The sequence below is a fragment of the Oncorhynchus kisutch genome, linkage group LG6, assembly GCF_002021735.2.
Source record: "Oncorhynchus kisutch isolate 150728-3 linkage group LG6, Okis_V2, whole genome shotgun sequence".
Classification (NCBI taxonomy): Eukaryota; Metazoa; Chordata; class Actinopteri; order Salmoniformes; family Salmonidae; genus Oncorhynchus; species Oncorhynchus kisutch.
In genome coordinates, this window is record NC_034179.2 from 67330396 (window position 1) to 67356752 (window position 26357).

The 26357-nt window shown below is 41.0% G+C and overlaps 1 protein-coding gene across 1 annotated transcript; it reads left to right on the plus strand.

Annotated features, from left to right (window-relative positions):
* Nucleotides 1-1460: 1460 nt before the first annotated feature.
* On the plus strand, nucleotides 1461-19031 carry LOC109893252 (ubiquitin-conjugating enzyme E2 Z). The gene is made up of 7 exons (XM_020486378.2): nucleotides 1461-2241; nucleotides 3922-3994; nucleotides 4565-4752; nucleotides 7731-7842; nucleotides 8219-8331; nucleotides 10004-10094; nucleotides 15247-19031. Exons 1-7 carry the CDS (start codon nucleotides 1805-1807, stop codon nucleotides 15421-15423), a joined length of 1191 nt encoding a protein of 396 aa, XP_020341967.1. The 5' UTR covers nucleotides 1461-1804; the 3' UTR covers nucleotides 15424-19031.
* Nucleotides 19032-26357: the final 7326 nt, after the last annotated feature.

A 26357-nucleotide genomic window follows, 5' to 3' on the forward strand; every position in this document is an offset into this window, starting at 1 on the left:
TTTGTGATGGCCACTCCAATACCTCGACTTTGTTGTCCTTAAGCCATTTTGCCATAACTTCGGAAGTATGCGTGGGGTCATTGTCCATTTGGAAGACCCAATTGCGACCAACCTTTAACTTCTGATGTCTTGAGATGTTGCTTAAATATATCCACATAGTTTTCCAGCCTCATGATGCCATCTATTTTGTGAATTGCACCAGTTCCTCCTGCTGCAAAGCACCCCCACAACATGATGCTGCCACCCCCGTGCTTCACGGTTGGGATGTTGTTCTTCGGCTTGCAAGCATCCCCCTTTTCCTCCAAACATAACAATGGTCATTATGGCCAAACTGTTCTATATTTGTTTCATCAGACCAGAGGTCATTTCTCCAAAAAGTACCATCTTTGTCAACCATGTGCAGTTGCAAACTGTAGTCTGGCTTTTTTATGGCGGTTTTGGAGCAGTGGCTTCTTCCTTGCTGAGAGGCCATTCAGGTTATGTCGATATAGGACTAATTTTACTGTGGATATAGATACTTTTGTACCTGTTTCCTCCAGCATCTTCACAGGGTCCTTTGCTGTTGTTCTGGGATTGATTTACACTTTTCGCACCAAAGTACGTTCATCTCTAGGAGATGAACGGTATGACGACTGCGTGATCCCATGGCGTTTATTCTTGTGTACTATTGTTTGTATAGATGAATGTGGAACCTTCAGGCGTTTGGAAATTGCTCCTAAGTATGAACCAGACTTGGAGGTAAAAAAAAATTCTGAGGTCTTGACTGATTTCTTTTGATTTTCCCATGATGTCAAGCAAAGAGGCACTGAGTTTGAAGGTAGGCCTTCAAACTCAGCCAATTGACTCAGATGATGTCAATTAGACTATCATACGGTTCAATAGCCATGACATAATTTTCCAAGCTGTTTAAAGGCACAGTCAACTTAGCGTATGTAAACTTCTGACCCACTGTAATTGTGATACAGTGAATTATGGGAAATAATCTGTCTGTAAATAATTGTTGGAAAAATTACTTGTCATGCCCAAAGTAGATGTCCTAACCGACTTGCCAAAACTATAGTTTGTTAACAAGAAATTTGTGGAGTGGTTGAACCTAAGTGTATGTAAACTTCAGACTTCAATTGTATGGTGTTGTAAATAAACTGTAAAATACTGACTGGGAGGCTGCTGAGGGGAGGACGGCTCATAACAAGGGCTGGAATGGAGTCCATGAAATGGCATCAAACACATCAAAGATGTACTTTCTTTGTGTTTGTTACCATTCATTTGACTCCATTCGAGCCATTATTATGAGCTGTTCTCACCTCAACAGCCTCCACTTGTGTAGGCCTACTGCTGTATGTTGCTACTATCCCTGACAGCCTCATAACATGGACGTAGAGTCCAACTACAATTCCGGTGATCGCCGCCAGGTGGCAGTAAAGGTATTCTGTGCTGTGGGAGGAAGTGGTTATGGAAAACAGAAGAAAAAGCTAACCGATAAACAGGCTGAATCCGCAAACTGCGTTGATGACTGGCAAACTGAGAATTTGTGACGGGTAATATATTATAGTGTTAACTTTTCGACTGACTGTTTGTAGTTTTATATGACATAGCTAAACACGATTAGCTACTTTTGGAGGCGAGAAGAAAGGCATACAATGCCGTGGGAGCGCTTTTTCTCATCTTCGCCTCTCCTTGCTCGTCTTCCTCATTTACCGACTGCGTGAGGACGGACTCAAACAAGAAACTGCTGTATCGACAACTGTCAATAACTGTAGCTAGCAAGCTAGCTAGCTGTAACCTGAACAAGTGTTAATTTACAATGGCGGATAGCGTAGGAGAGGTTGCTAATGGTGAAATTGGGTTAGGTGTTGGTAGTCAGGGAAATGGAGCTCCGTTGTTACCTAGTTTGGGTAATTCTCTGCCGGGCCACTCGACGAGTGGAGCTAACCTGGCCTCACCACCACCTGCAGCGGCCGCAGAGACTGGCCTAGCTGTCATGTCCCCTGGAGCCACAACCACCTCAACCGTGGTGACTGGGAGCGGGTTTGGAGGTGCAGGTGTTCTTAGCGCTGTAGTGGGCTCTGCCATTCCAATACCCCTCTACTCGGCCACCAATGCTCTGCCAGGCAGTATCGGTTTGGGGGTGGCCGGAGCAGGCCTCTTGTCCCAAATTCATGCAACGTCCTGGGACCCAACACTAAGTACCGACTGGGACAACGAGAAGACGTCCCAGCAATGCATTCTCCGAATCAAAAGGTAAACATCTGAGTATCCAGATATACACTGGTGGGCTTGCCTGTTACAACATATGGAATGTGGTTCCATGCTGTCTGAAAACGAAAGAACCACATCACACGTGTTTTTGTGACTATAAATGTTACTTTTTGCTAACACCAGTGTTGCATACGGCAGGAAGCCTAGTGGTAGAGCGTTGGGTAAGTAACTGAAAGGTTGCTGGATCGAATACCTGATCTGACAAGATAAAAATCTGTAGTTCTACCCTTGAACAAGGCAGTTAACCCACTGTAACCCCGTTAGGCGTCATTGTAAATAGGAATTTGTTCCTAACTGACTTGCCTGGTTTATTTAAAAAAAAGTCTATGATCATGACTGTTCCATGACATTACACATGAGTCATTGGAAGGCGTCTACTGTATTGGGAAGTTTTGATAAGAGCCCTGACACTGTCTGAACTTTAACGTGTTGCTTGCAGTACGGTTTTGGCACCTTTCATATCAGGGGCTCTGGAGTGGCGCAGCGGTCTAAGGCACTGCATCTCAGTGCGTCACCACAAATGCTGGTTCGTTCCCGGGCTGTGTCACAAACAACCATGATGGGGCGGGGCACAATTGGCCCAGAATTGTCCGGGTTAGGGGATTTTAAATAAGAATTGGTTCTTAACCTACTTGCCTATTAAGATATAGGTAAAAATACAACATTTGAGGAAATACATTTAAAAAAAGCAATAGGTTAAATTGATACGCATGTTCATAGGGTTAGTGTTCCCACACGGCCATATCTCCATGTTACAGCGCTTGTTTAATTAGCTATCTAGCATGTTCTGAACACTTGTGTCTAAGCATAACTCGAGAAGTGTAGTTTCGTTGGATGGAGGCACCCATAGCTGTATGGATCTGTAGAAAACCTCTGCAGTAAATGTATATTTTTTTATTTGAAGGTTTCTTTCCCGCTGATGAAAGATAAGGGATATGTTTCGAAAGCTCTGTCGCAAGCAATGATTAACGACACTTAACTTTAAAACGGCGTCAGGATTGTAGTTCCAAAGAGGTAGTTTTGGGCGAAGCTAATGGCTGAAAACTAGGGAGAAGGCAGAATGTCGCCTAGTTTTCAAGCGCTAGGACTGACAGTGAGGATTTGTGAAGAGCAGAATCAACAACCTCTGCAAAATCAAAACAATTGCTTTTGTGAGAATGTGTTAATTATGTAAATTACAGCTGAAAAGTACCAGAGGCCTGCCTTTCGTCCCATGTGAGCGCAGGTCCATTAGAGTATGACCCCGTGAGACACTGGTACTGGCCCATATAGATGGAAACAGAAAAGTCTGAGCCTTTTGGCTGAAACACTGGGGTAAATCCTGTAAGAAAATGGTTACTTACGCTACTAGTTAGGCCAATAGTTAGTATTGATTGGTCAGAGTTACTGATGTCATAACATGTCAATCCATTTGCTTACTATGATGTGACTCTGTAATTAATATATTGACCTTATATTATGAAAAGTATAAACACAACATTGTCAACATTACATTGTTGACATAAAAGGTGCCACTTGTCTCTTAAAATGTTTTGCCCCTAGTGACAGTCTGCTTGTGCTAATCATGCCAAGTAGGCAAGAGCACAAACAGATCTGGGATTAGGCTGCTATCATTGTGTATTAGCATCTTTTCTTAAGTTTGCCGCCTTACTCTCTCCTCAGGGATATAATGTCCATCTATAAGGAGCCTCCCCCGGGTATGTTTGTGGTTCCTGACCCTCACGACATGACTAAGGTAAAGCTCACCGACTTCCACCACCACTCCCTAGGTCCACAGGGTCTGTTCTGGTACAACTGTACAAAGTCAGATGCAATGCGAGTTTCATCAATGGCCATTGTCATTTGGCTATGATGTTGAAATATGAGCCTTAGACCTTACTGTGCTACGTTTAGCTAGCCAGACTGTGAAGTGTTTGAATGGTGTATGAAACAATCCAATATGGGACTTGAAAGACGGGTGCTGTCCATCAAATGTTGATGCAGAGTTACAGTTAAAGCAACTCCTATCCCAGGCTCAAGTTGTGTGGGGGGATCCTTCTTTAAATCAATTGCTCATTTTCTTTTGTCAGGCCCCAATTTACTTTATAACCCACAGACTCAATGTTTGTACTAAGTCCAAAAAAATCCATGAAATTGGACATACTAAACAAACAATACAGCCATTGAAGAACTTTTGCTGTGGCAAGAGGAACAACAGCCATCTTGGAATTAGTGTTCTGCACAACTATTATGAGGATTATGGAGAAATTCAACGCATCAACACCCTCACTAAATATTAGTCCTGACTCTAGTCTTCCCTCCTCAGATCCATGCCCTCATCACAGGACCCTTTGACACGCCCTACGAGGGAGGCTTCTTCCTCTTCCTGTTCCGCTGCCCCCCGGACTACCCCATCCACCCCCCACGGGTCAAGCTCATCACCACCGGCCAAAACACTGTGCGCTTCAACCCCAACTTTTACCGTAACGGCAAAGTATGCCTCAGCATCCTCGGGTAAGCCAGGGTCCTGCAGCTCAGGGGAAACCTGCTGCACCTGAGCAACCCATACATCTATGCCCATTTCCCTTTCTAACTAGGGGAGGGGGTGACTAGCGTTTGAAATGGGACAAGGCATTCAGCAGTCAACCTTTTAAACCCAGACCCATAGAATAGTAGCTCTTACAAACTATATACATGGGACACAGTGGGATGTGGGGCGGCAGGTAGCCTAGTGGTTAGAGCATTGGGCCAGTAACCGAAGGGTTGCTAGATTGAATCCCCGAGCTGACTAGTTAAAAATCTGCCCCTGATCTTGGCAGTTAACCCACTGTTCCTAGGCTGTCATTGTAAATAAGAAGTTGTTCTTAACTGACTTGCCTAGTTAAATAGATTTAAAATGTGACCTGCAATCAATATCAGGATCCCACCTAATTAAACACAGAGAATGAAAAACAGCAGACAGTACTGCCCAATAGTTGCAAGTGCTTCTGTATTACTCAAGCCTACCTGGTCTGACCACAACTGTAAGGGGTCATTCTTTAGCAGAACATGGCTATTTATGGCAGCTCTCTATATAGAGACGCAGATCATTTCTTGCATTTCAGCACATCCTCCCAGAGCGCCCCCTCACTGTCGATGTGTGTGACTTTGTCCCAGAAGATGCGATGCCATCATTTTCCTGCTTTCAATAGTACACAACAAAAAAATATTCTGAATAATGTGCCCATGTATCGTAATTCAAATCAAATTTTATTTGTGACATACACATGGTTAGCAGATGTTAATGCGAGTGTAGCGAAATGCTTGTGCTTCTATTTCCGACAATGCAGTAATAACCGAGTAATCTAACCTAACAATTCCACAACTACTACCTTATACACACAAGTGTAAAGGGATAAAGAGTATGTACATAAAGATATATGAATGAGTGATGGTACAGAACGGCATAGGCAAGATGCAGTAGATGGCATCGAGTACAGTATATACATATGAGATGAGTAATGTAGGGTATATAAACATAAAGTGGCATAGTTTAAAGTGGCTAGTTATACATGTATTACATAAAGATGGCTAGATGCAGCAGTTTAAATGAGTACAGTATATACATACAGTGAGGCAAAAAAGTATTTAGTCAGCCACCAATTGTGCAAGTTCTCCCACTTAAAAAGATGAGGCCTGTAATTTTCATCATAGGTACACTTCAACTATGACAGACAAAAAATCCAGAAAATCACATTGTAGTATTTTTTATGAATTTATTTGCAAATTATGGTGGAAAATAAGTATAGTTGAAGTGTACCTATGATGAAAATTACAGGCCTCTCATCATTTTAAGTGGGAGAACTTGCACAATTGGTGGCTGACTAAATACTTTTTTGCCCCACTGTATTGAGATGAGTAATGTAGGGTATGTAAACATTATATTAAGTGGCATTGTTTAAAGTGGCTAGTGATACATTTTTACATCAATTTCCATTATTAAAGTGGCTGGAGTTGAGTCAGTATGTTGGCGGCAGCCACTCAATGTTAGTGGTGGCTGTTTAACAGTCTGGTTGCCTTTGAGATTAAGCTGTTTTTCAGTCTCTCGGTCCCTGCTTTGATGCACCTGTACTGACCTCGCCTTCTGGATGATAGCGGGGTGAACAGTTAGTGGTTGTCCTTTATGATCGGGTGGTTGTCCTTTATGATCTTTATGGCCTTCCTGTGACATCGGGTGGTGTAGGTGTCCTGGAGGGCAGGTAGTTTGCCCCCGGTGATGCGTTGTGTAGACCTCACTACTCTCTGGAGAGCTTTACGGTTGTGGGCGGAGAAATTGCCGTACCAGGCGGTGATACAGCCCGACAGGATGCTCTCGATTGTGCATATCTGTAGAAGTTTGTGAGTGCTTTTGGTGACAAGCCAAATTTCTTCAGCCTCCTGAGGTTGAAGAGGCGCTGCTGCGCCTTCTTCACCACACTGTCCGTGTGGGTGGACCAATTCAGTTTGTCTGTGATGTGTACGCCGAGGAACTTAAAACTTACTACCCTCTCCACTATTGTCCCATCGATGTGGATAGGGGGGTGCTCCCTCTGCTATTTCCTGAAGTCCACAATCATCTCCTTTGTTTTGTTGACGTTGTGTGAGGTTATTTTCCTGACACCACACTCCGAGGGCCCTCACCACCTCAATGTAGGCCGTCTCGTCGTTGTTGGTAATCAAGCCTACCACTGTAGTGTTGTCCGCAAACTTGATGATTGAGTTGGAGGCGTGCATGGCCAAGCAGTTGTGGGTGAACAGGGAGTACAGGAGAGGGCTCAGAACGCACCCTTGTGGAGCCCCAGTGTTGAGGATCAGCGGGGTGGATATGTTGTTACCTACCCTCACCACCTGGGGACGGCCCGTCAGGAAGTCCAGTACCCAGTTGCACAGGGCGGGGTCGAGACCCAGGGTCTCGTGCTTGATGACGAGTTTGGAGGGTATGGTGGGTATGGTGTTAAATGCTGAGCTGTTGTCGATGAACAGCATTCTCATAAGTATTCCTCTTGTCCAGATGGGTTAGGGTAGTGTGCAGTGTGGTTGCGATTGCGTCGTCTGTGGACCTATTTGGGCGCTAATCAAATTGGAGTGGGTCTAGGGTGTCAGGTAGGGTGGAGGTGATATGGTCCCTGACTAGTGTCTCAAAGCACTTCATGATGATGGAAGTGAGTGCTACGGGGCGGTAGTCGTTTAGCTCACTTACCTTAGCTTTCATGGGAACAGGAACAATTCTATTTTGCACCTATGGCTCCTTGAAACAGCTTTGAAATACTTCCTCTCTTTCCCTTTATAGTAGTGTTGGTCAGTCTCGGGAACCTACAGGGAGTGCAAATTTGATCTACTATTCAGTCTACAATACTTTTTTGGGTGAAGCACCGTAGCTCATATACAACTTAAACTTTATATTTTGCTTGGTGCACGGGCTCCTGACCTGAATCTTTTGTGCTTTAACCTCTTTGTTCTGGTTTGTTGTCTAGGACTTGGACAGGGCCAGCATGGAGCCCAGCCCAAAGCATCTCCTCCGTTCTGATCTCCATCCAGTCCCTGATGACTGAGAACCCCTACCACAACGAGCCAGGCTTTGAACAGGTAAGCCTATAGCACACTGGCAAGTTGGCCTCTAATTTAGCTGGCAAGCCAAACCATAATCCCCAGAATGCAGTTAAATCCCACTGCCTTATGGGGAATCTGGTTCCCTGAAGAAATGCTGCCATTTTGATCAACAAAGCTACTGTGTTTTTGGCATATGATATTGTGATGTAATTTGACTGTTGTCTGACTTACAGAAGACTTCAGCTGTTCTATGTTTCTATTTAGTTGTTTGCTATTTCTTCCCAGTTTGTAGAGGTTTGTGTAAACGTGTTTGTGAAAAGCAACAGACTGACCATATCGGTGTGGGATGTGTCACTTTTTGTGTCTTGAATTTCCCCCTTACATCTGCTCCCTCTGACCCTCCCTTTGCCAGGAGAGACACCCTGGGGACAGCAAGAACTACAATGAGTGCATCCGCCATGAGACCATGCGCGTGGCTGTATGTGACATGCTGGATGGGAAGGTGCCCTGTCCAGAAGCCTTGTGGTGAGTTAATCTTGGATTGTTGACTCCAAAATAAAAGTTTGAGACTTGAAACCTCAAAAGAGGACTGATGTCGAGATGAGTCAATGTTCCATGGCATCTATTGTCTAGGTCCAGCTACAATTCTTCAGAAAGTATTCAAACACCTTGAAGCTTTCTACATTTTGTTGTTACAGCCTGAGTTTAAAATGGATTACATTTTGATTTTGTGTCACTGATCTACACACACTACCCCATGTCAGTGGAATTATGTTTTTAGAAATTAAAAACAAATGAAAAGCTGAAATGTTTTGAGTCAATAAGTGTTCAACCCCATTGTTATGGCAAGCCTAAACTTCAGGAGTAATTTGTTTAATAAGTTGAATGGACTTACTGTGTGTAATAATTGTTTGGCATGATTGATGATGCAGATGCTAAGCTACAGAACTGTTTTGCTAGCACAGACTGGAATTTCTCCCGGGATTCTTACGATGGCATTTAGTAGTACACCACATCACTGGCTTCATCAATAAGTGCATCGACGACGTCGTCCCCACAGTGACTATAAGTATGTACCCCAACCAGAAGCCATGGATTACAGGCAACATCCTCACTGAGCTAAAGGGTAGAGCTGCTGCTTTCAAGGAGCGGGACTCTAACCCGGACGCTTATAAGAAATTCTGCTTATAAGAAATCCTTTGACGAAGGATTTCTTCTCCCTCTCATTCACTGAGTGTGTGTACACACACACACACACGTTTCTTTATGCACCTTGGAGAAGCAGAACACACAGGTTATAATGTTTGGGGCAAATCCAACACAACACATTGAGTACCTCTCACTATATTTTCAAGCATATGCTGGTGACTGCATCATGTTATGGGCATGCTTGCCATCTGCAGGGACTGGAGGTTTTTTTAGGATAAAAAGAAACGGACTAAACGCAGGCAAAATCCTCGTGGGAAAACCTGGTTAATTCTGCTTTCCAACAGACACTGGGTGGCAAATTTCTGCATTATAATAACCTAAAATCCCAGGCCAAATCTACACTGGAGTTACTTAAGACGATACTGCATGTTCCTGAGTGGCCTAGTTGCAGTTTTGACTTAAATCGTCTTGAAAATCTATGGCAAGACTTGAAAATGGCTGTCTAGCAATGATCAACAACCAGCTTGACAGAGCTTCAAGAATTTAAACAAATAATGGGAAATATTGTACTATCCAGGTTTTCCAAGCTCTTAGACTTACCCAGAAAGACTCACAGCTGTATTTGCTGCCAAATGTGACTAATGTGTTGACTCAGGGGATTGAATACTTATCTAATCTAAATATATTATTTTATTTTCCATCAATAATACAATTTAGTATTTTGTGTAGATCATTGTCAAAAATAAATGTAAATCCATTTTAACCCCACTTTTGTAACGCAACACAATGTGGAAAAGTCAAGGGGTGTGAATACTTTCTGAAGGGACTGTATATGCCTGAACTCCAAATTAAGGCTACAGGCCACGTCTAATGTCCTTTATTGTATATGAGGCATATAGTTGAACCTTGAGGGATTGCAAGAGACATGTTCAAAGCCACTGACCCACAATCCATTTCCAACACACATCTCTCAATGGCGAGTAATTTCAATTGTAGCTGTTTAGCATTTGTTTTTGTGGGTAGTTAATAACCTGTTCCTGTGTTGCAGGAGTGTGATGGAGAAATCATTCCTGGAGTACTATGACTTCTACGAGGGGGTCTGCAAAGAGAGACTACACCAACAGGGACAGAACATGCAGGTATTGCCAGAGACCTCATTCTCCCTCTCATTTACTGTGTGTGTGTGTACCCACACACACACACACAAGTTTCTTTATGCACCTTGGAGAAGCAGAACACACAGGTTATAATGCATCACACATCCTGATAACTAATGCACTGCACCTTCCCTGGGGTTCTAGCAGGGTTTCCTAAATTGGGTTCTCGTGACCTCAAGGGGTAGACGTTTTGTTTTTTGCCCTAGCACTATACAGCTGACTCAAATAATCAACTATTCATCCAGCTTTAATTTTAATCAGCTGTGTAGTGTTAGGGCATAAACCAAAATGTGCACCCATTTGGGTCCTGATGACCGAGCTTGTGAAACCCTGGGTTAGAGGACTGAGGGATGTACATGCCCAAACGTTTAAATGGGTACTTCAGGATTTGGCGGTTAAACATTGTATCTTCTTTCCTGGACTCAGATGAACTTGTTGATACCATTTATATGTTTCTGCTTTCATTATGAAGGAAGTTGGAGGTAGTTTCGCGAGCCAATGTAGACTAACATTAGCACAATGACTGGGCTTTCTGTGGTAACAGCTAGCATGCTAGCTATTACTATAGATGCCCAGTCATTGTGCTAATGCTGGTTAGCAACTGTGCTAACGCTAGTTAGCAATTTCCTTCAAACTTTACACAGAAACATAATAATGACATCCACAAGCAGTAGCATTGTGTGGGTAAAATCACTGGGGAAGCCAGTTATAACCTGTTAGTTCATATGCCTTGCGACAGTGATAGATAGGCCTAAGGCAAAGACAATAAGAAGACAGTGGCAGAATAAATTTAAACACGCCGTCTGTTTCATCACAAAACCAGAGAGCAAACTGTCTGGAGTTCACAAGGCATATTGCATGTAACAAACAGTTACATGACCTACAGCATGGTCATGCAAGTTAATGTTTCCACCATTTTCAGACTGCTAAACAACTGATTTAGAACCACAGTTAACTGAAGTCGCAAAGAAAACAGGAGCTGCCTCCACTATTCTAGCACCATTTCAACATCAAATCAACCATGCTTAGTCTAATACAGTGACAACTAAAATCTACCAAAAACAAATTAGTCAAAATAATGATGCTGTCCATGGTTCTGATGTATGTGTGTGAGCGTTCGTGCAAGTAAAAAAGACAAAAAAGACAAACATGTTGACTCACCCAATGCCATCCTCTCATTCATCCTCTCATTCATGTTGACGAAAACGGTCTATAACTCTGTCATACAGTACACAGTTTTTTGTGTGTTTTTTTGTCCGAGGCTACCTGGTTAAAATGCTTACTTGCTAGCCTAACTTTCTTTTGTGAGCAACTTTAGCTAGTTAACATTAGCCTTCTATGTATTGAACCCTCAGGCCAGGGGCACAACAAATTATGTTCTACCCCTGAACAAGGCAGTTAACCCACTGTTCCTAGGCCGTCATTGAAAACAAGAATTTGTTCTTAACTGACTTGCCGAGTTAAATATGGGTAAAATAAAATGTATGGCTGGATCATAATCGCTGTCATAATCATTGGCCTGTAAGGAGAATGAAGTCAAACTACAAGTAGATCTCCATCCATGACTAATTTAGGAAAAACACAATTTTAGCTAGCCTGCAGAGGACCACCACCAAATGCAACAATTCAAGTTTCTGTCAATGATGTATGCTTTTCATGCAATTTGATAGAAGTGACGCCAACTTCCCATGACACTTTTTGTCATTATTGGTGTGCCAGGACCTGTCACAGTTGAGTGCACTCAGTTTAGCTCAACGCTGAATGGCTATTATTTTATACTTTTTTTTAAAAATTTTTATCAAGGGAGGCCAAATGCTCACTGGCTTCCCTTGCATTCCATGTTAAGGGCGGCAACAATGTCATAATATTTTGGATCAGACGGCGTCAGATAGATGACCTACACATGGAGACAGAGGGGTGCTGTTTTGCTCTCAGATGCTTTCTCCGGTGAGGTACATTCGGTCTCTTGCAAATTTTGCTGATGACACAATCGCACTCCACACTGCCCTTTCCTACCTGGACAAAAGGAACACCTAGGTGAGAATGCTATTTGTTGTCTACAGCTCACGTTCAACACCATAGTGCTCACGAAGCTCATCATTAAGCTAAGAACCCTGGGACTAAACACCTCCCTCTGCAACTGGATCCTAGACTTCCTGATGGGGTGCGCGCTTAGTTCCCTCCTGTACTCCCTGTTCACCCACGACTCCAACACCAAGTTTGCTGATAACATAACGGGGGTAGGCCTGATCACCAACGAAGAGACAGCCTATAGGGAGGAGGTCGGAGACCTGGCAACAACCTCTCCCTCAATGTGAGTAAGACAAAAGAGATGATCGTGGACTACAGGATAAGGAGGGCCGAACACGACCCCATTCACATCGATGGGGCTGTAGTGGAGCAAGTTGAGAGCTTCAAGTTCCTTGGTGTCCACATCACCAACAAACTATCATGGTCCAAGCACACCAAGACAGTCGTGAAGAGGGAACGACAACACATTTTCACCCTCAGGAGACTGAAAAGATTTGGCATCGGTCCACAGATCCTCAAAGTTCTTCAGCTGCACCATCGAGAGCATCCTGACCTGTTGCATCACTGCCTGGTATGGCAACTGCTTGGCCTCCGACCGTAAGGTGCAACAGAGGGTAGTGTACAGCCCAGTACATCACTGGGGCCAAGCTTCCTGCCATCCAGGACCTACAGTTGAAGTCATAAGTGTACATACACCTTAGCCAAATACATTTAAACTACAGGATGTTCTAGAACACCCAGGATGTTCTATAACCCTGAGTTAAACTAAAGCAGTCTTCTATAAGTTACAAGTCAACTTTAAAAAATAAAATAATTTTTTTTAACTGCCAACTCATTTAGGTTATAATCCACGTCCAGGTACAGTCGGAAGTTTACATACACCTTAGCCAAATACATTTATACTCCGTTTTTCACAATTCCTGACATTTAATCCAAGTAAAAATTCCCTGTCTTAGGTCAGTTAGGATCACCACTTTTATTTTAAGAATGTGAAATGTCAGAATAATAGTAGTGGTTTATTTCAGCTTGTATTTATTTAATCACATTCCCTGAGGGTCAGAAGTTTACATGCACTCAATTAGTATTTGGTAGCATTGCCTTCCACAAATTGTTTAACTTGGGTCAAACGTTTCAGGTAGCCTTCCACAAGCTTCCCACAATAAGTTGGGTGAATTTTGGCCTATTCCTCCTGACAGAGCTGTTGTAACTGAGTCAGGTTTGTAGGCCTCCTTGCTCGCACAAGCTTTTTCAGTTCTACCCAAAAATATTCTATAGGATTGAGGTCAGGGCTTTGTGATGGCCACTTCAATACCTTGACTTTGTTGTCCTTAAGCCATTTTGCCACAACTTCGTAAGTATGTTTGGGGTCATTGTCTATTTGGAAGACCATTTTGCAACCAAGCTTTAACTTCCTGACTGATGTCTTGAGATGTTGCTTCAATATATCCACATAATTTTCCATCCTCTTGATGCCATCTATTTTGAAGTGCACCAGTCCCTCCTGCAGCAAAGCACCCCGACAACATGATGCTGCCACCCCCTTGCTTCACGGTTGGGATGGTGTTCTTCTGCTTGCAAGCATCCCCTTTTCCCTCCAAACATAACGATGGTCATTATGGCCAAACGGTTCTATTTTTGTTTCATCAGACCAGAGGACATTTCTTCAAAAAGTACAATCTTTGTCCCCATGTGCATTTGCAAACCGTAGTCTGGCTTTTTTATGGCGGTTTTGGAGCAGTGGATTCTTCCTTGCTGAGCGGCCTTTCAGGTTATGTCGATATAGGACTTGTTTTACTGTGAATATACATACTTTTGTACCCGTTTCCTCCAGCATCTTCAAGATCTTATGCTTTTGTTCTGGGATTGATTTGCACTTTTCGCACCAAAGTACGTTCATCTCTAGGGGACAGAACGTGTCTCCTTCCTGAGCGGTATGACAGCTGTGTGGTCCCATGGTGTTTATACTTGTGTACTATTGTTTGTACAGATGAACGTGTTATCTTCAGGCGTTTGGAAATTGCTCCCAAGGATGAACCAGACTTGTGGAGGTCTAAATTATTTTCTGAGGTCTCTGCTGATTTTCTTTTGATTTTCCCATGATGTCAAGCAGAGGCACTGAGTTTGAAGGTAGGCCTTGAAATACATCCACAGGTACACCTCCAATTGACTCAAATGATGTCAATTAGCCTATCGGAAGCTTCTAAAGCCATGACTTCATTTTCTGGAATTTTCCAAGTTGTTTAAAGGCACAATCAACTTAGTGTATGTAAACTTCTGACCCACTGGAATTGTGATAGTGAAATAATCTCTGTAAACAGTTGTTGGAAAAATGACTTGTCATGCACAAAGTAGATGACCTAACCGACTTGCCAAAACTATAGTTTGTTAACAAGAAATTTGGAGTGGTTGAAAAACGAGTTTTTAAATGACTCCAACCTAAGTGTATGTAAACTTCCGACTTCAACTGTATATACTATGCTGTGTCAAAGGAAGGCCCAAAAAATTGTCAGACCCCAGTCACCCAAGTCATAGACTGTTCTCTCTGCTACCGCACGGCAAGCAGTACCGGAGTGCCAAGTCTAGATCCAAAAGGCTCCTTAATAGTTTCTACACTGCTGCGTAGTCACTTGACCCCTACCTACATGTGCAAATTTACTCCGACTACTTCGACACATTGACTCGGTACCGGTGGTTCCTGTATATAGCCTCATTATTGTTTTTTAAACTTTTTTAAAACTTTAAATAGTAAGTATGTTGTTAACTCTATTTTTCTTAACTGCATTGTTGGTTAAGGGCTTGTAAGTAAGCATTTAACTGTAAGGTGTACACCTGTTGGATTTTTTTCTTGGATTGTTTTGGGAAGCCTGACCTCCCTTGCCATCCATGAATACATGCCACTGTCCACGTTCATCTGACTCTTCATTGCCAAAATAATTTGTCGCCGTTTACAGAAGGTTGTCCAAACATATATAAAGAAATTATCTCTAAAACAGTATACATTGCTCCCACATGCTATAAACCAGCACAACCATAGTGGGACATTTCAGATTTGAAATATGAGATGCACATCCCACACACTCTTTCTCTCCTTACACACCTCCAGGACCCTTTTGGGGAGAAGAGGGGTCGCTTCGACTACCAGGGCCTACTGGCACGCCTGAGCACCACCCAGAGGCGCATTCGGGAGAAGTGCCCACCGGAGGACAACGATGACCACTCAGACTCTGACACCAGCTCCTCAGGCACGGACCCAGATAGCCAGGGCAGCTCCCAGCCTTAGTCACCAGATGGCGCCACACTACCTTTCTTTTTCAGTCTCCCCCTTTCTGTTTTTGCAAGATGGTTTTGGCTCAAGTGAGATGTTGAGGGTAAAGGCCTGATTTCAGGAAGCACTTGTGATACAAAGGCAGGGGATAGCTTAATGTCTGTTTTGATTGGTTCTTTTTCCTTCCCCCCCCCCCGCCCCCAATGACTGCCTTTTAATTTGTTTCCCCCAGCTGTTGTAAGTTAACAATGCCAGTCTACACTTAGATGGTGTTGGGAGTTTGGCTTGTAGAAATGGACACTGTTTCTTTGAAAGCAATTTGTCATAGATTCTGCCTTTTTGTCTTTGTTTTCCCATGCCCGATTGGATTAGGAAGAAGCGGTGATATCTGAGATTGACCATTCTCAATATTCAGTCTGTACAACCACATCAGTCGTCTTAATCAAATCACCAAACTTCTATTCATTCATACATTGGTACACACACCTCAGACTATCCACTTCTAAAGTCCCATTGTCTCATGTTCTTTCCTTAATCTGAATAGTACTTAATAAAATTATGAACCAAGTCATAATTACATTATGAATTCATAATGAATTGCATAAGTAAAAATAAAAAACACCTCCAGTAATGCCTAGTACAAAATATGTACAGTTGCGGCCACATATATTGGCACCTTTGCACTTTACAGTGGAACAGATTGTAATATTTATTATTTTCAAAACTGGTTGGATAGCTATTTTTACCCTGTTGGCACTTGCAACTTATGACAAGTGAGGATAAATTACACAATCACTTGCCTCTAACCAAATTGTTTTGAATTTTCAATAATGCAGTCCAGGCCATATTTTGACTTTAAAAAAAATCTATTTCAGTTTCATAACATTTCTCGGTCCTTTGCAGATACAATTACGTGTGAAGTTTTTTCTCTACTTATTTGTGAAGAAATAGTGAATCGTTCGAGGGTGCCAATATATCTAATATATATATATATATATATATATATATATATATATATATATATATATATATATATATATATATATGCACAGCGAGAGAGTTTATTGTGGTCTATGGGGAGTTTCTTCAAATAATTTTCCATTGACTGACTGCTAAAGCCTGCATGGAAAGTTATTTGTAAAAAAAAAAAAAATCTCTGCATGAAAACAAATCTCAATGTTTGTTCATGATTATCATTGATCTGTATGTAAGTGTTGTGGATTTCACCTTCAAGAGATGTTTTTCTTCTGATGCTAAAATGCTGGTAGAGTAATAGGGATCCTAATATCTCCATTTAAGCTAAATGGTGGAGTCTATGGACATTAGGTTTGGGGTCACTACAAAAAGTTTAGAAAGATGGATTTGTCATTTGACCTGTCCCATTTAACCAATGCCACGTTTTCCATTGCATTTTTCATTGAAGGCAGTGGACTGGTGCCTCTTCAACTCTATATAGCGGAGTCAGCCGGTACCAAACAGGCACAGACCTGTTTGTTAGATCTCCACGGTGTCACCTTTTCAGTCATCTGAAAGCCACCACCAGGATTTTCAAACGAGCCACGGGAAATGTTTTATGATGGTAACATAAATACCAGACACCTGCTTCGATGCCGTGACAACTTTCATTCATTGAGAGTTTTCGCCTGCGATGGGTTTCTGTAGATTGATTTGTATAACGATTTTTATGTTGGTCTGGCCGTTTTTAAGCGCTAAATGTTCTACGTTGGCTTACATATATGGTGTCAGAAGTGCGTTCCACAGGTTGAAACAGTCTTAAGATACAAGTTCAATATAAACCTAACCTGGCAGTAACACTGACAACACAAACTTTAAATGGACTTCAAGTGATCGAGGATTTTTTTTTGTATGAGAAACCGTATGACCTGTTCTAAACAGTGGTCTTGTCTGCGGTAAATGGTCAATCTTATTCTTTCATATTGATGTGAAGTTCTTATTCTCGCTTTGAAAGACGTTAAGCCTTATCAAGACTTCTTCCCGAGCCACAATTATTTTCAGTCTCTGAATTGTCCCCCTTCAAAGTGTCACAAAACATTGCATATCAGCCTGGGCAGCTCACCAATAACCTCTAGTGAGGCCTCAGCGGCTGTTCAGCGGATAGGGGGCTAAACACCTCTACCGTGTCACTTGGTTTGTAGTCCTGTCTAGCAAGATGCAACAAATAATTATACTGTCTTCAGTCTTTATTGCATTTTGGAACTACCCACTCAGGATACAACAAAACCTCTTGCTTTGTAATTGCCTGTCTGGACCACAATCTACTGTCTAATTAAGGAGGCCAGCTCCAATGCAGAGTGGCACCCAAACAGGACTGGACCACACCCTTTTCCTTCTCATGGACATGTTTTTCTATTCCCTCCCATCTGGGTGCATTTCTGCTTACTTCTCTTAGTTGACAGGGACTGGGACTTCCTCTCACAGGAAAAAATGTTGGATTTAATAGATCTACTGTTTGAGAGTACTGCTAACTTTGTTTGCAAAGTTTGAAAAAAAAAATGTTTAAAATGTATGACTCTACTGCAAATGAAAATATTAAAGCAAAGATACTACTGGCCAGCTCCACTGCAAAGGATTAGGTGTGAGATGCTCCATGTAGCGACCAGTCAGTTTGAAACCTTGTTATGGTTTGGTGTGTATATTCCTGTAGCATTCTGATGTGACTCGTCTAGTGTGTCCCTTGTCTGATGGTTTATTTTGGGTTTGTGCCCCCAACCCAGAGATTCAAACTGAATCGCTTTTATTAAGGCATCTTCAATCCATAATGATATGGATTTCCATGTAGCTGTTTTCAGGAAGTGACTTATGTAAAGCATAGAAACTTCTAGAATAAATGTTGGCAATGACATAGTAAAAGTATATAATAATTACAAATGGGGATACCTTATCTGTCAGCCATCTCAATGAGATAAGTAACATTTGTATTGAGTCCCATTGCGTTAGATGTCTCGTATGTCCGACCTTCAATCTATGTAATTTCTTATGAGATGAGTGTGACACTATAATATACTGCACCTTTTCCCCAAGATTGAATTTAGGACTTGGGATGGTGTAGAGTAGACCACATTGCTTCTTAGATGGCTACCAGCAATGTACAGGGCTGCTAAACCTAGCTGCCACAGAGCTGCTGCTCTACGACAGGGTTTCCCCGAACTCTGTCTCGCCCCCCCCCCCCACCCCCTTGTGGTGCACATTTTTGTTTTTGCCCCAGCACTACACAGCTGATTCAAATAACCAACTCATCATCAAGCTTTGATTATTTGAATCAGCTGTGTATTGCTATGGCAAAAAACTAAACGTGCACCCAAGGGGTGGCCCCCAGGACGGAGTCTGGGAAATCCTGCTCTACAGTACATTCCCACAGGGGCGTTCAACACTCTAATGGCCATTCATTCTGTATCAGTCAATGGTAAGTGAATGGTTTACATTTTTGAGTTGACAAGATGTGGGACCCATTTTAGGCCTTGACTCAACGTTCCAGGCCAAGGCATTAGTCCCAAAACTTTGACTGCCACGTTTATGCAAGACTATTTTCATCTGATTTAATTTCTGTTTTCATTATATTGTATATGTAAAAAAAAAAAATACTAATAAAATATACAAATGGCTATTTTGATCTGTGGCATTCTGTTTCAGTGCAAGTGTTTATTATTAATAGTGAAAATTTTATAGGCATTCAGTTGAGGGCTTCAGCCCATCCACTGTTGTGTTGGTAATGCCAAGGAGGACTACAAGTCCCGTAAGCCCCATATGCAGTCAGTTCTGAAATTGTTGCTTTTTGTGGTCAATTAACAATTTCTTTGTGGATTTTGTGTGCTTGGGGTTATTGTCTTTGCTGGAATATCCACTTGAGGCCAAGTTTCAGCAACCTTGCCTGGCTACCCAACCACATTGCTCTGGGCAAACACCTAGCCACGCCTACAAACGTTTCGCGATCATAGAGCAGCGGAAGAATTCAGTTTGAGTCGTCAGTCAAGAGGCAACCAGGTTTTTGGCTACAATGTCCTGGTACTGGGTAAAGTTCACGATGCAGTTGACCATAAGGGCCCCAGGACCAGTGAAAGCAAAATAGCCCCATAACATCAAAGATCCACCACCATATTTTACAGTAGGTATGTGGTTATTTTCTGCTTATGCATTTCGTCACCAAACTCACCACTGGTGTCGGTGGTCAAAGAGCTTATTTTTCCTGTCATCTGACCGGTTCCAATCCAAGTGCCAATGCTATTTAGCAAACTCCGACCCCCTGAATGAGACATGAGTCCCCCTAAATGCAACAAAGTCAAACTTTGGGGAGGTCTCTAAATAATGAATGCTAATTGAACCATTATCCTATTTATTAAAATGTAACTTGTACTGCGACAGTGGTAAATATAAAAATAAATGCGTATTCCAAATTAAATGAACACCCCCACCTCTGTGTCATGGTTTAAACCATTTTTCCCCCATGTGGCTGCACCGGGACAGTCCCGTATCTCAGCCCCTCTTCAGGTGTCCCAACTTTTCTTTTTACTAAAAAGGTCCTTCTGTCAGCAAGACAAATCAATTAATTAAGGGTGCAAGAGTGAAGACCCAATGACAATTGCTGAATGTCATTACACTTTTTGTTTGACAGTAAGATTGGTTGTGTTCACTCCAAATTAAAAGGTGCTGGTTCAAATCCCCGAGCCAGCAAGGTGGAAGAATCTGCCGTTCTGCCCTTGACAAGGCAGTTAACCCCCAACAATAATTTCTCCCCAGGCGCCGATGACGTGGATGTCAATTAAGGAATCCCTCCCACATCTCTCTGATTCAGAGGGATTGGGTTAAATGTGGAAGACACATTTCGGTTGAATGCATTTAGTTGTGCAACTGACTAGGTATCCTGCAAATGTAGGAGGTACTTTGAAGAAAATTGAGACCCCCCTGAATGTCACGGTATAGTTCGCACTCTGCCAGCACACCAGTGGTGAGCTTGGCGTCAATAAGGATGCATAAGCAGAAAATAACCCCATACCTGCTGTAAAATATGGTGGTGAATCTTTGATGTTTTGAGGCTATTTTCTCTCCACTGATCCTGGGGCCCTTGTTTGCTCAACGGCATCATGAACTTTACCCAGTACCAGGACATTTTAGCTAAAAAGCTGGTTGCCTCTGCCAGGAGGCTGACACTTGATCTTCCAGCAACACAATAACCCCAAGGACACAACCAAATCCACAAAGAAATTGTTAATTGACCACAAAATCTTAATTGTGCAATGGCCATCTTAGTCTCCGGACTTGAACACCATTGAAAACTTGTGGTTTTAACTGAACATGGACTATAAGTGGATATCAATGACCTGGAACGATTCTGTATGGAAGAATGGTCCCAATGTGTTCTCCTTTTTTTTAAAGGTTCGGTGCCATTATCCTTGCAAGGTGAGGTATTGAAAGGTACTGAAAACATGGGTGACAATCATTTTGATCCTATCTTTTTGAGAGAAAAAAGTATTACTTGTTAAACATAATCTCTTTATCTGAGCAATTGTATTAGTATAAAATAAAAATTTGGGCATACAAAATACAGTAGCTCAGTATTTGTATAATTTATTTTATGCAGTCTTTTTTTGTTAATCTTTATTAAGGGTGACAATAATTTTGTCTCCCCCAGTTTTATGATTGGAATGAGATACAAAACGAGCTCCGGTGTGCTTTAGGACCATGCAGATACCTCCAAGCGGTCGGGTATGCTGTTTGGAGTGTTTATCAGACTGGGTAAAATAACTTCTAAATCCAAAATTGTGCCTCTCTTTAACTTCACTCTGTATATCAATACACAGGAATTACATTAATCTATGCTACATGTGAGACTTGACTAAAATGAGAGCATTCCATCATGTGAGATAATGGACTACTGGAGAAATGTTGGCTATTCTGAGGGTAGCCTGCTTTGGACTACGTAAAATAACGTTTTATGAATGCATTCTTTTCTTTCTTAGACTTTGGGCAATGTTGTGTGCTTGTCAGGCACAGGCAGTAAGGCTTTCATCTGTTAGAGTTTCACAGATTTTATTGATTGAATTTATTGATTATTTCTAATTATGTTTTTCTTTTCTCATTTGTAGATATATTAACAGTTTAAAAGAGGATTAAAACATTGAATTCAGACCAAAAAAAAGACTATTGATCTTAACTATTGATGAAACCATATAGAAAGCCACAACTTCATGATGAAACATTTGTGATTGATAGACAAGTACATTAGTTGATGACAGCTTAATGTGAGACAGTCATTCTCTCCAGTTGTCTCCTCCACGAATAACATGTTGCTATTGTTCTATAGGCCTATTTAATTTATACATTTTTAAAACGACTTTTTGACATACGTTTTATACAGTATTCATCTTCAATCGTGATAATGTTGGATTAGTAAACGCTCCTTCTATCTGACGGACCAAGTACCTTCATTCTATCGACCACCCCTCACACACTGCCTATTATTGAGATGGGCGAGAGGCGCTTTCTTTCAACTCAACAGGTAGCTGCATCCCAACCGACAACAACATAGACAATTGGTATGAAATACAGTATATTGAAAGAATTGAGTCAATTTTGATACAGGGATCCAGTATGTTTTTGTCATTTCGAAATTGTACAAGATTCAATATGATTCTAATGGGCTTCCAAAGCATAACTTCGAGGTCGCGCCATACTGTTCCTTGTTTTTTCGATGTAGTAACTGATCAAGTCACTTGAGTTTTGTTTTGTAATTATTCATATGACATGTGTGTTGAATTTCAAACGGAATATACTCTGCAAACATTAATTGTTAAGTTAGTAGGCAGTCTTGACACCATTTCAGATGTCTATTGTAGTATATTATTTGTATCCTATTATTTATATTATTATCATTATAATTACTACACAATTTATACAATAGAAAATCAAAGAAAACAAAGGTGTATTCAATGACATGTTCACACTTACACCTGGAAAGCTATTTCATGTCATGTTTTCCCTTGTGATGGTCTGATTCGTTTAAGGTGAGCGTTGATTTGTAATTATATGCCTTTTCGATAGCTTTTCGTTTGTGCTTTCAATAGAACTGTTGGTGAGAAATTTGAAGAATTGTTCTATCGTTCCAAAACATAAATTAACAATTTTATAACACAATAATTAACGATGACTCAAACAATATTTTCTGTGCTAGCTTCTAATAAATTGAATACATTTCAAATACAAAGGGATTTAACCAGATAGTTCACAACAGTTCATTCTTAAATTTGTTGTGAAATGTTCCCGTGAAAGTAAGCTAACATCATTGCAGTCAGCAGGCATGCCTCTTGTCATGTTTGATAAGGGAGAGGCTACTTCGATATGCTGAAGAAATCATAGTTTGGCTTTAGCCAGCATATGTAACAATGTAGCCTATATGTGCATGTATTATGTATGTTTGATTTTATATTGTTTGCTAGGCTATTGTATTTAAAATGTTTACTTCGCTGCAGTAGCCTGCATTCAGTATTTTAAAAAAGCATCTTCGTTTGAAAATAAAGTTCAGTATTCTATGATGATTTGATCATTTCCCTTACAGGCCTGTTAACGGATTACTGTTTAATGAAGGGTAATACAACATAAAAAATAATGTTCATGGTGGGTTATGTTTTGAGTTGAGGAAAAACATACATTTGAACCATTTTAGTTCATTTATGTGCACATGCAATGCGTTATCTCAGCGTGTCCACTTGGTGGGGGTAGCTACGAGCAGAACAATCTTGGTGGGTGACACGTCTAGGACCACCTCTTGATCGATCATTCTTCTGAACACAGAACTGTTTATGTTCTTAAAGATCTTCTGTAGCAATTGATTAATGATTGGAATATCGGGCAGATTTGCTGATATTGCTAGATAATATGACAAACAAGCAATAGATTATGGGTTAATGAAGTAGCAAACAAAATCACATGCACTAAAATTCCAAATCAAAACTATTTGTGATTTTCAAAGAAATATTTAAGCCATTCGTGTTTTGAGCAAGGCAAGTTCAGAATTGATTGAAAGTGGCTATTGCAATTAGGCTACCGAAAACTTGGGGATATTGAAAAAAAATAACTGAACACCGTTTATTTATTTTCACATTCGTTCAGGGAATAACTCAGTATCCTCTTCAGTGTTCTTTTTGTTGTTCCTGTTGGCGCTTTTCTCGTCGGAAATAACTTTGCCCTCTTCTCTCTCTCTCTTTCCCTCGCTCTCCCTCTTTCCCTCGCTCTCCCTCTTTCTCTCTCTCTCCCTCTTCTCTCTCTCTCTTTCCCTCGCTCTCCCTCTTTCCCTCGCTCTCCCTCTTTCTCTCTCTCTTTCCCTCGCTCTCCCTCTTTCTCTCTCTCTTTCCCTCGCTCTCCCTCTTTCTCTCTCTCTCTCTCTTTCCCTCGCTCTCCCTCTTTCTCTCTCTCTCTCTCTTTCCCTCGCTCTCCCTCTCTCTCTCTCTCGCTCCATTTTGAGCGTTGACTGAAACAACAGAAACTATCGTATCAGAGAACGACACATGAGACATTTCTGAACAAATCAATGGTAAGAATTACTAAGATTTTCAATAAGTACATTTTTTTACGTTTTTATTTACTTCGGTTTCGTAGCCTTTGACTTAATATGAACAAACCTAGTAATTTCTACCTTGTCCTTCTACCTAAAATATCATATAACAATGTTTTGATCACTGACTAATATCTCTCATAGGGAATACAATAACCTCAAATTATGTTTTGATATATATAAATTGTGTAAGAATATATTTGGTGAATAGTAATAAGTCTCTAACATGATTCTTTTAAGTACAATTCAATTACAAAATACATCCCTTAATGTTACTAAAAACGTGTTTAGTAACTGTTCATCTGCCAAAGTTGTCTTTGTTTCTGTAATGAACAGAATTATGAAGTATCATAAATAAGTCTTTGTTTTTCTGTATCGTTGTTATAAACATGGATCAAATTGACTAAAATGGTTATAGAGTTTTAACTGGTTTTCCTGTCATGAAATTGAGGTTGAATTAAACCTTTTCACAAATGTTTACTTGTAAATCTTTTAAAGCATGAAACTTTATAACCTTCATAATGTTGTTGTTGTTACTGTTGTTCAACTTCTGTCTGAATTTACTGTGAACTTCTTGGACTTATTTTCCTAAATATGTGCCTTGCAAAATATATATATTTTTATGTTTTAGTTCCACAAATGCTGTATAAAGTAAGACACACTTTTGAATAATGATGTTTATACACCCACGCCTGTTTCAGGCTTATTGAAGAACAGGAATGTAATACCCTTTTAGCCATAACTACTCTGTAACATTACAAGTTTGGTTCCAGACTTTAAAGCTGATGTTTTAATACTTTTTAGACAAGCATCCTCACTTCCAGTTTGATTTGACATTCAATTTGAAAAAAAAAATGCCATGTACTAAATCTGGCCACATTCTCACTTAACACTGTAATTCTCTAAATGGGTAGAAACGTAAGTCACCATGGAAATTTAAACTGCACAAAAAAAAATGTTGCCGAAAGCACACTACCATGTATTCTTATTACATTCATGTAGCCAACCTTCACATTAGGAAGTGTGTAGTACCACACAACCTCAGAGGTAAGAGTGACTGACAACCAGAGGGAAAACACAAACAAGAAACAACACTTAACAAACAGCACCCTGACCCATTGATATCCTATACAAGCCTCTGAAAAGGTAGCACACTTTAGGACTCTTAACGAGTCCTACTGTCCCCTGAGATAAGTCAATCTGGAATAGGATGGGGTTCCTCAATCAAACAGATGATGTAATATATCTGCAGATGCATCCCAAATGGCACCTTATTCCCTTTATAGTGCACTACTTTTGGCCAGGACCCATATGGCTCTGGTCAAAAATAGTGCATTATGTGGGAATATTTGGGACATAGCCAAAGACTGACGCCCACTGAGAATGATAAACATCATCATTACCATACGCAGATTGAACCAAATCAGACATAAACCTGATGTGTATAGTCAAGCATTGTCTAAACTACCTTTGGAATCCTCACATACTATAGTAGTATGTATCTGTTGTAGATGACAGCGTATATGAATATCCAGGGTCACAATGCCAGTAAGACGGTATGAATTAAGTTTTCTTTATATCTTAGGATATTTTGGCTGTGTAGGCTATGCTAGCACGCAAACACTCCATCTCCAGTCAGTCAACCTCTACTGGGATCATAAAGAGCCATCACTGTGATGGTACATATGGAACATTCTCATTGGATGTTTCATGTATCTTCTCCAAAGGTGGAAACGATAAATACAAGATGATGTGTTCTGTGACAATATTGGATAGATGCTGAACCAATATGTTCTCCCCTCAGGTGTTCCGCCTAAATCGCACACAATACTTTACATTCTAAAATGTAATACCATGTTTGCAGTATGTCACTTCCCTTCCGGCTCTTGATTGTGTCTTGCATGTCAACATGGTGTCCCTCTTGGCTATTTACAATAACGCTTCACTGTGTTTACTACATGTCTCTTCTTCTAGGTATCAATCTCTTGTTACGATTATGCCACGAAAACAAGTGTAGTGTAGAACACACTCTAAAGACAAACTGACAAACCGTTTTGGGCGGCCGTCCGGTACTGCCTCTTAGGTAGAGCAGCAGCAGCGTAGCCTCGTGTCCTTGTTGGCATGCAGTCTCATCTTCATTGAGAAAATTGCATTTGAATTCTCTTGAGCTGTGGTTTTTTTCTCAACTAATTTGATCAATGATCAGTAGACGGTTCATCAACTGCAGCTGTTTTTTGTGGAAATACATGACAGATATTATTATTACTACTATTACTTTACTGGAATTGCTTCTAACTAAACTATTATATCTTCATCACATCTTCTTTCCATTTATTTTCATTAACTACCAAGATCACCTCGTGTTTTGATGCCTCTAAAAATT

What these genes read in the sequence shown, in the direction of transcription:
- LOC109893252 (XM_020486378.2), top strand. Translation starts at nt 1,805, where the DNA reads ATGGCGGATAGCGTAGGAGAGGTTGCTAATGGTGAAATTGGGTTAGGT. An exon ending in TGCATTCTCCGAATCAAAAG is followed by an intron (nt 2,242 to 3,921) that starts GTAAACATCTGA and finishes CTCTCTCCTCAG; the next exon opens with GGATATAATGTCCATCTATA. An exon ending in ACGAGCCAGGCTTTGAACAG is followed by an intron (nt 7,843 to 8,218) that starts GTAAGCCTATAG and finishes TCCCTTTGCCAG; the next exon opens with GAGAGACACCCTGGGGACAG.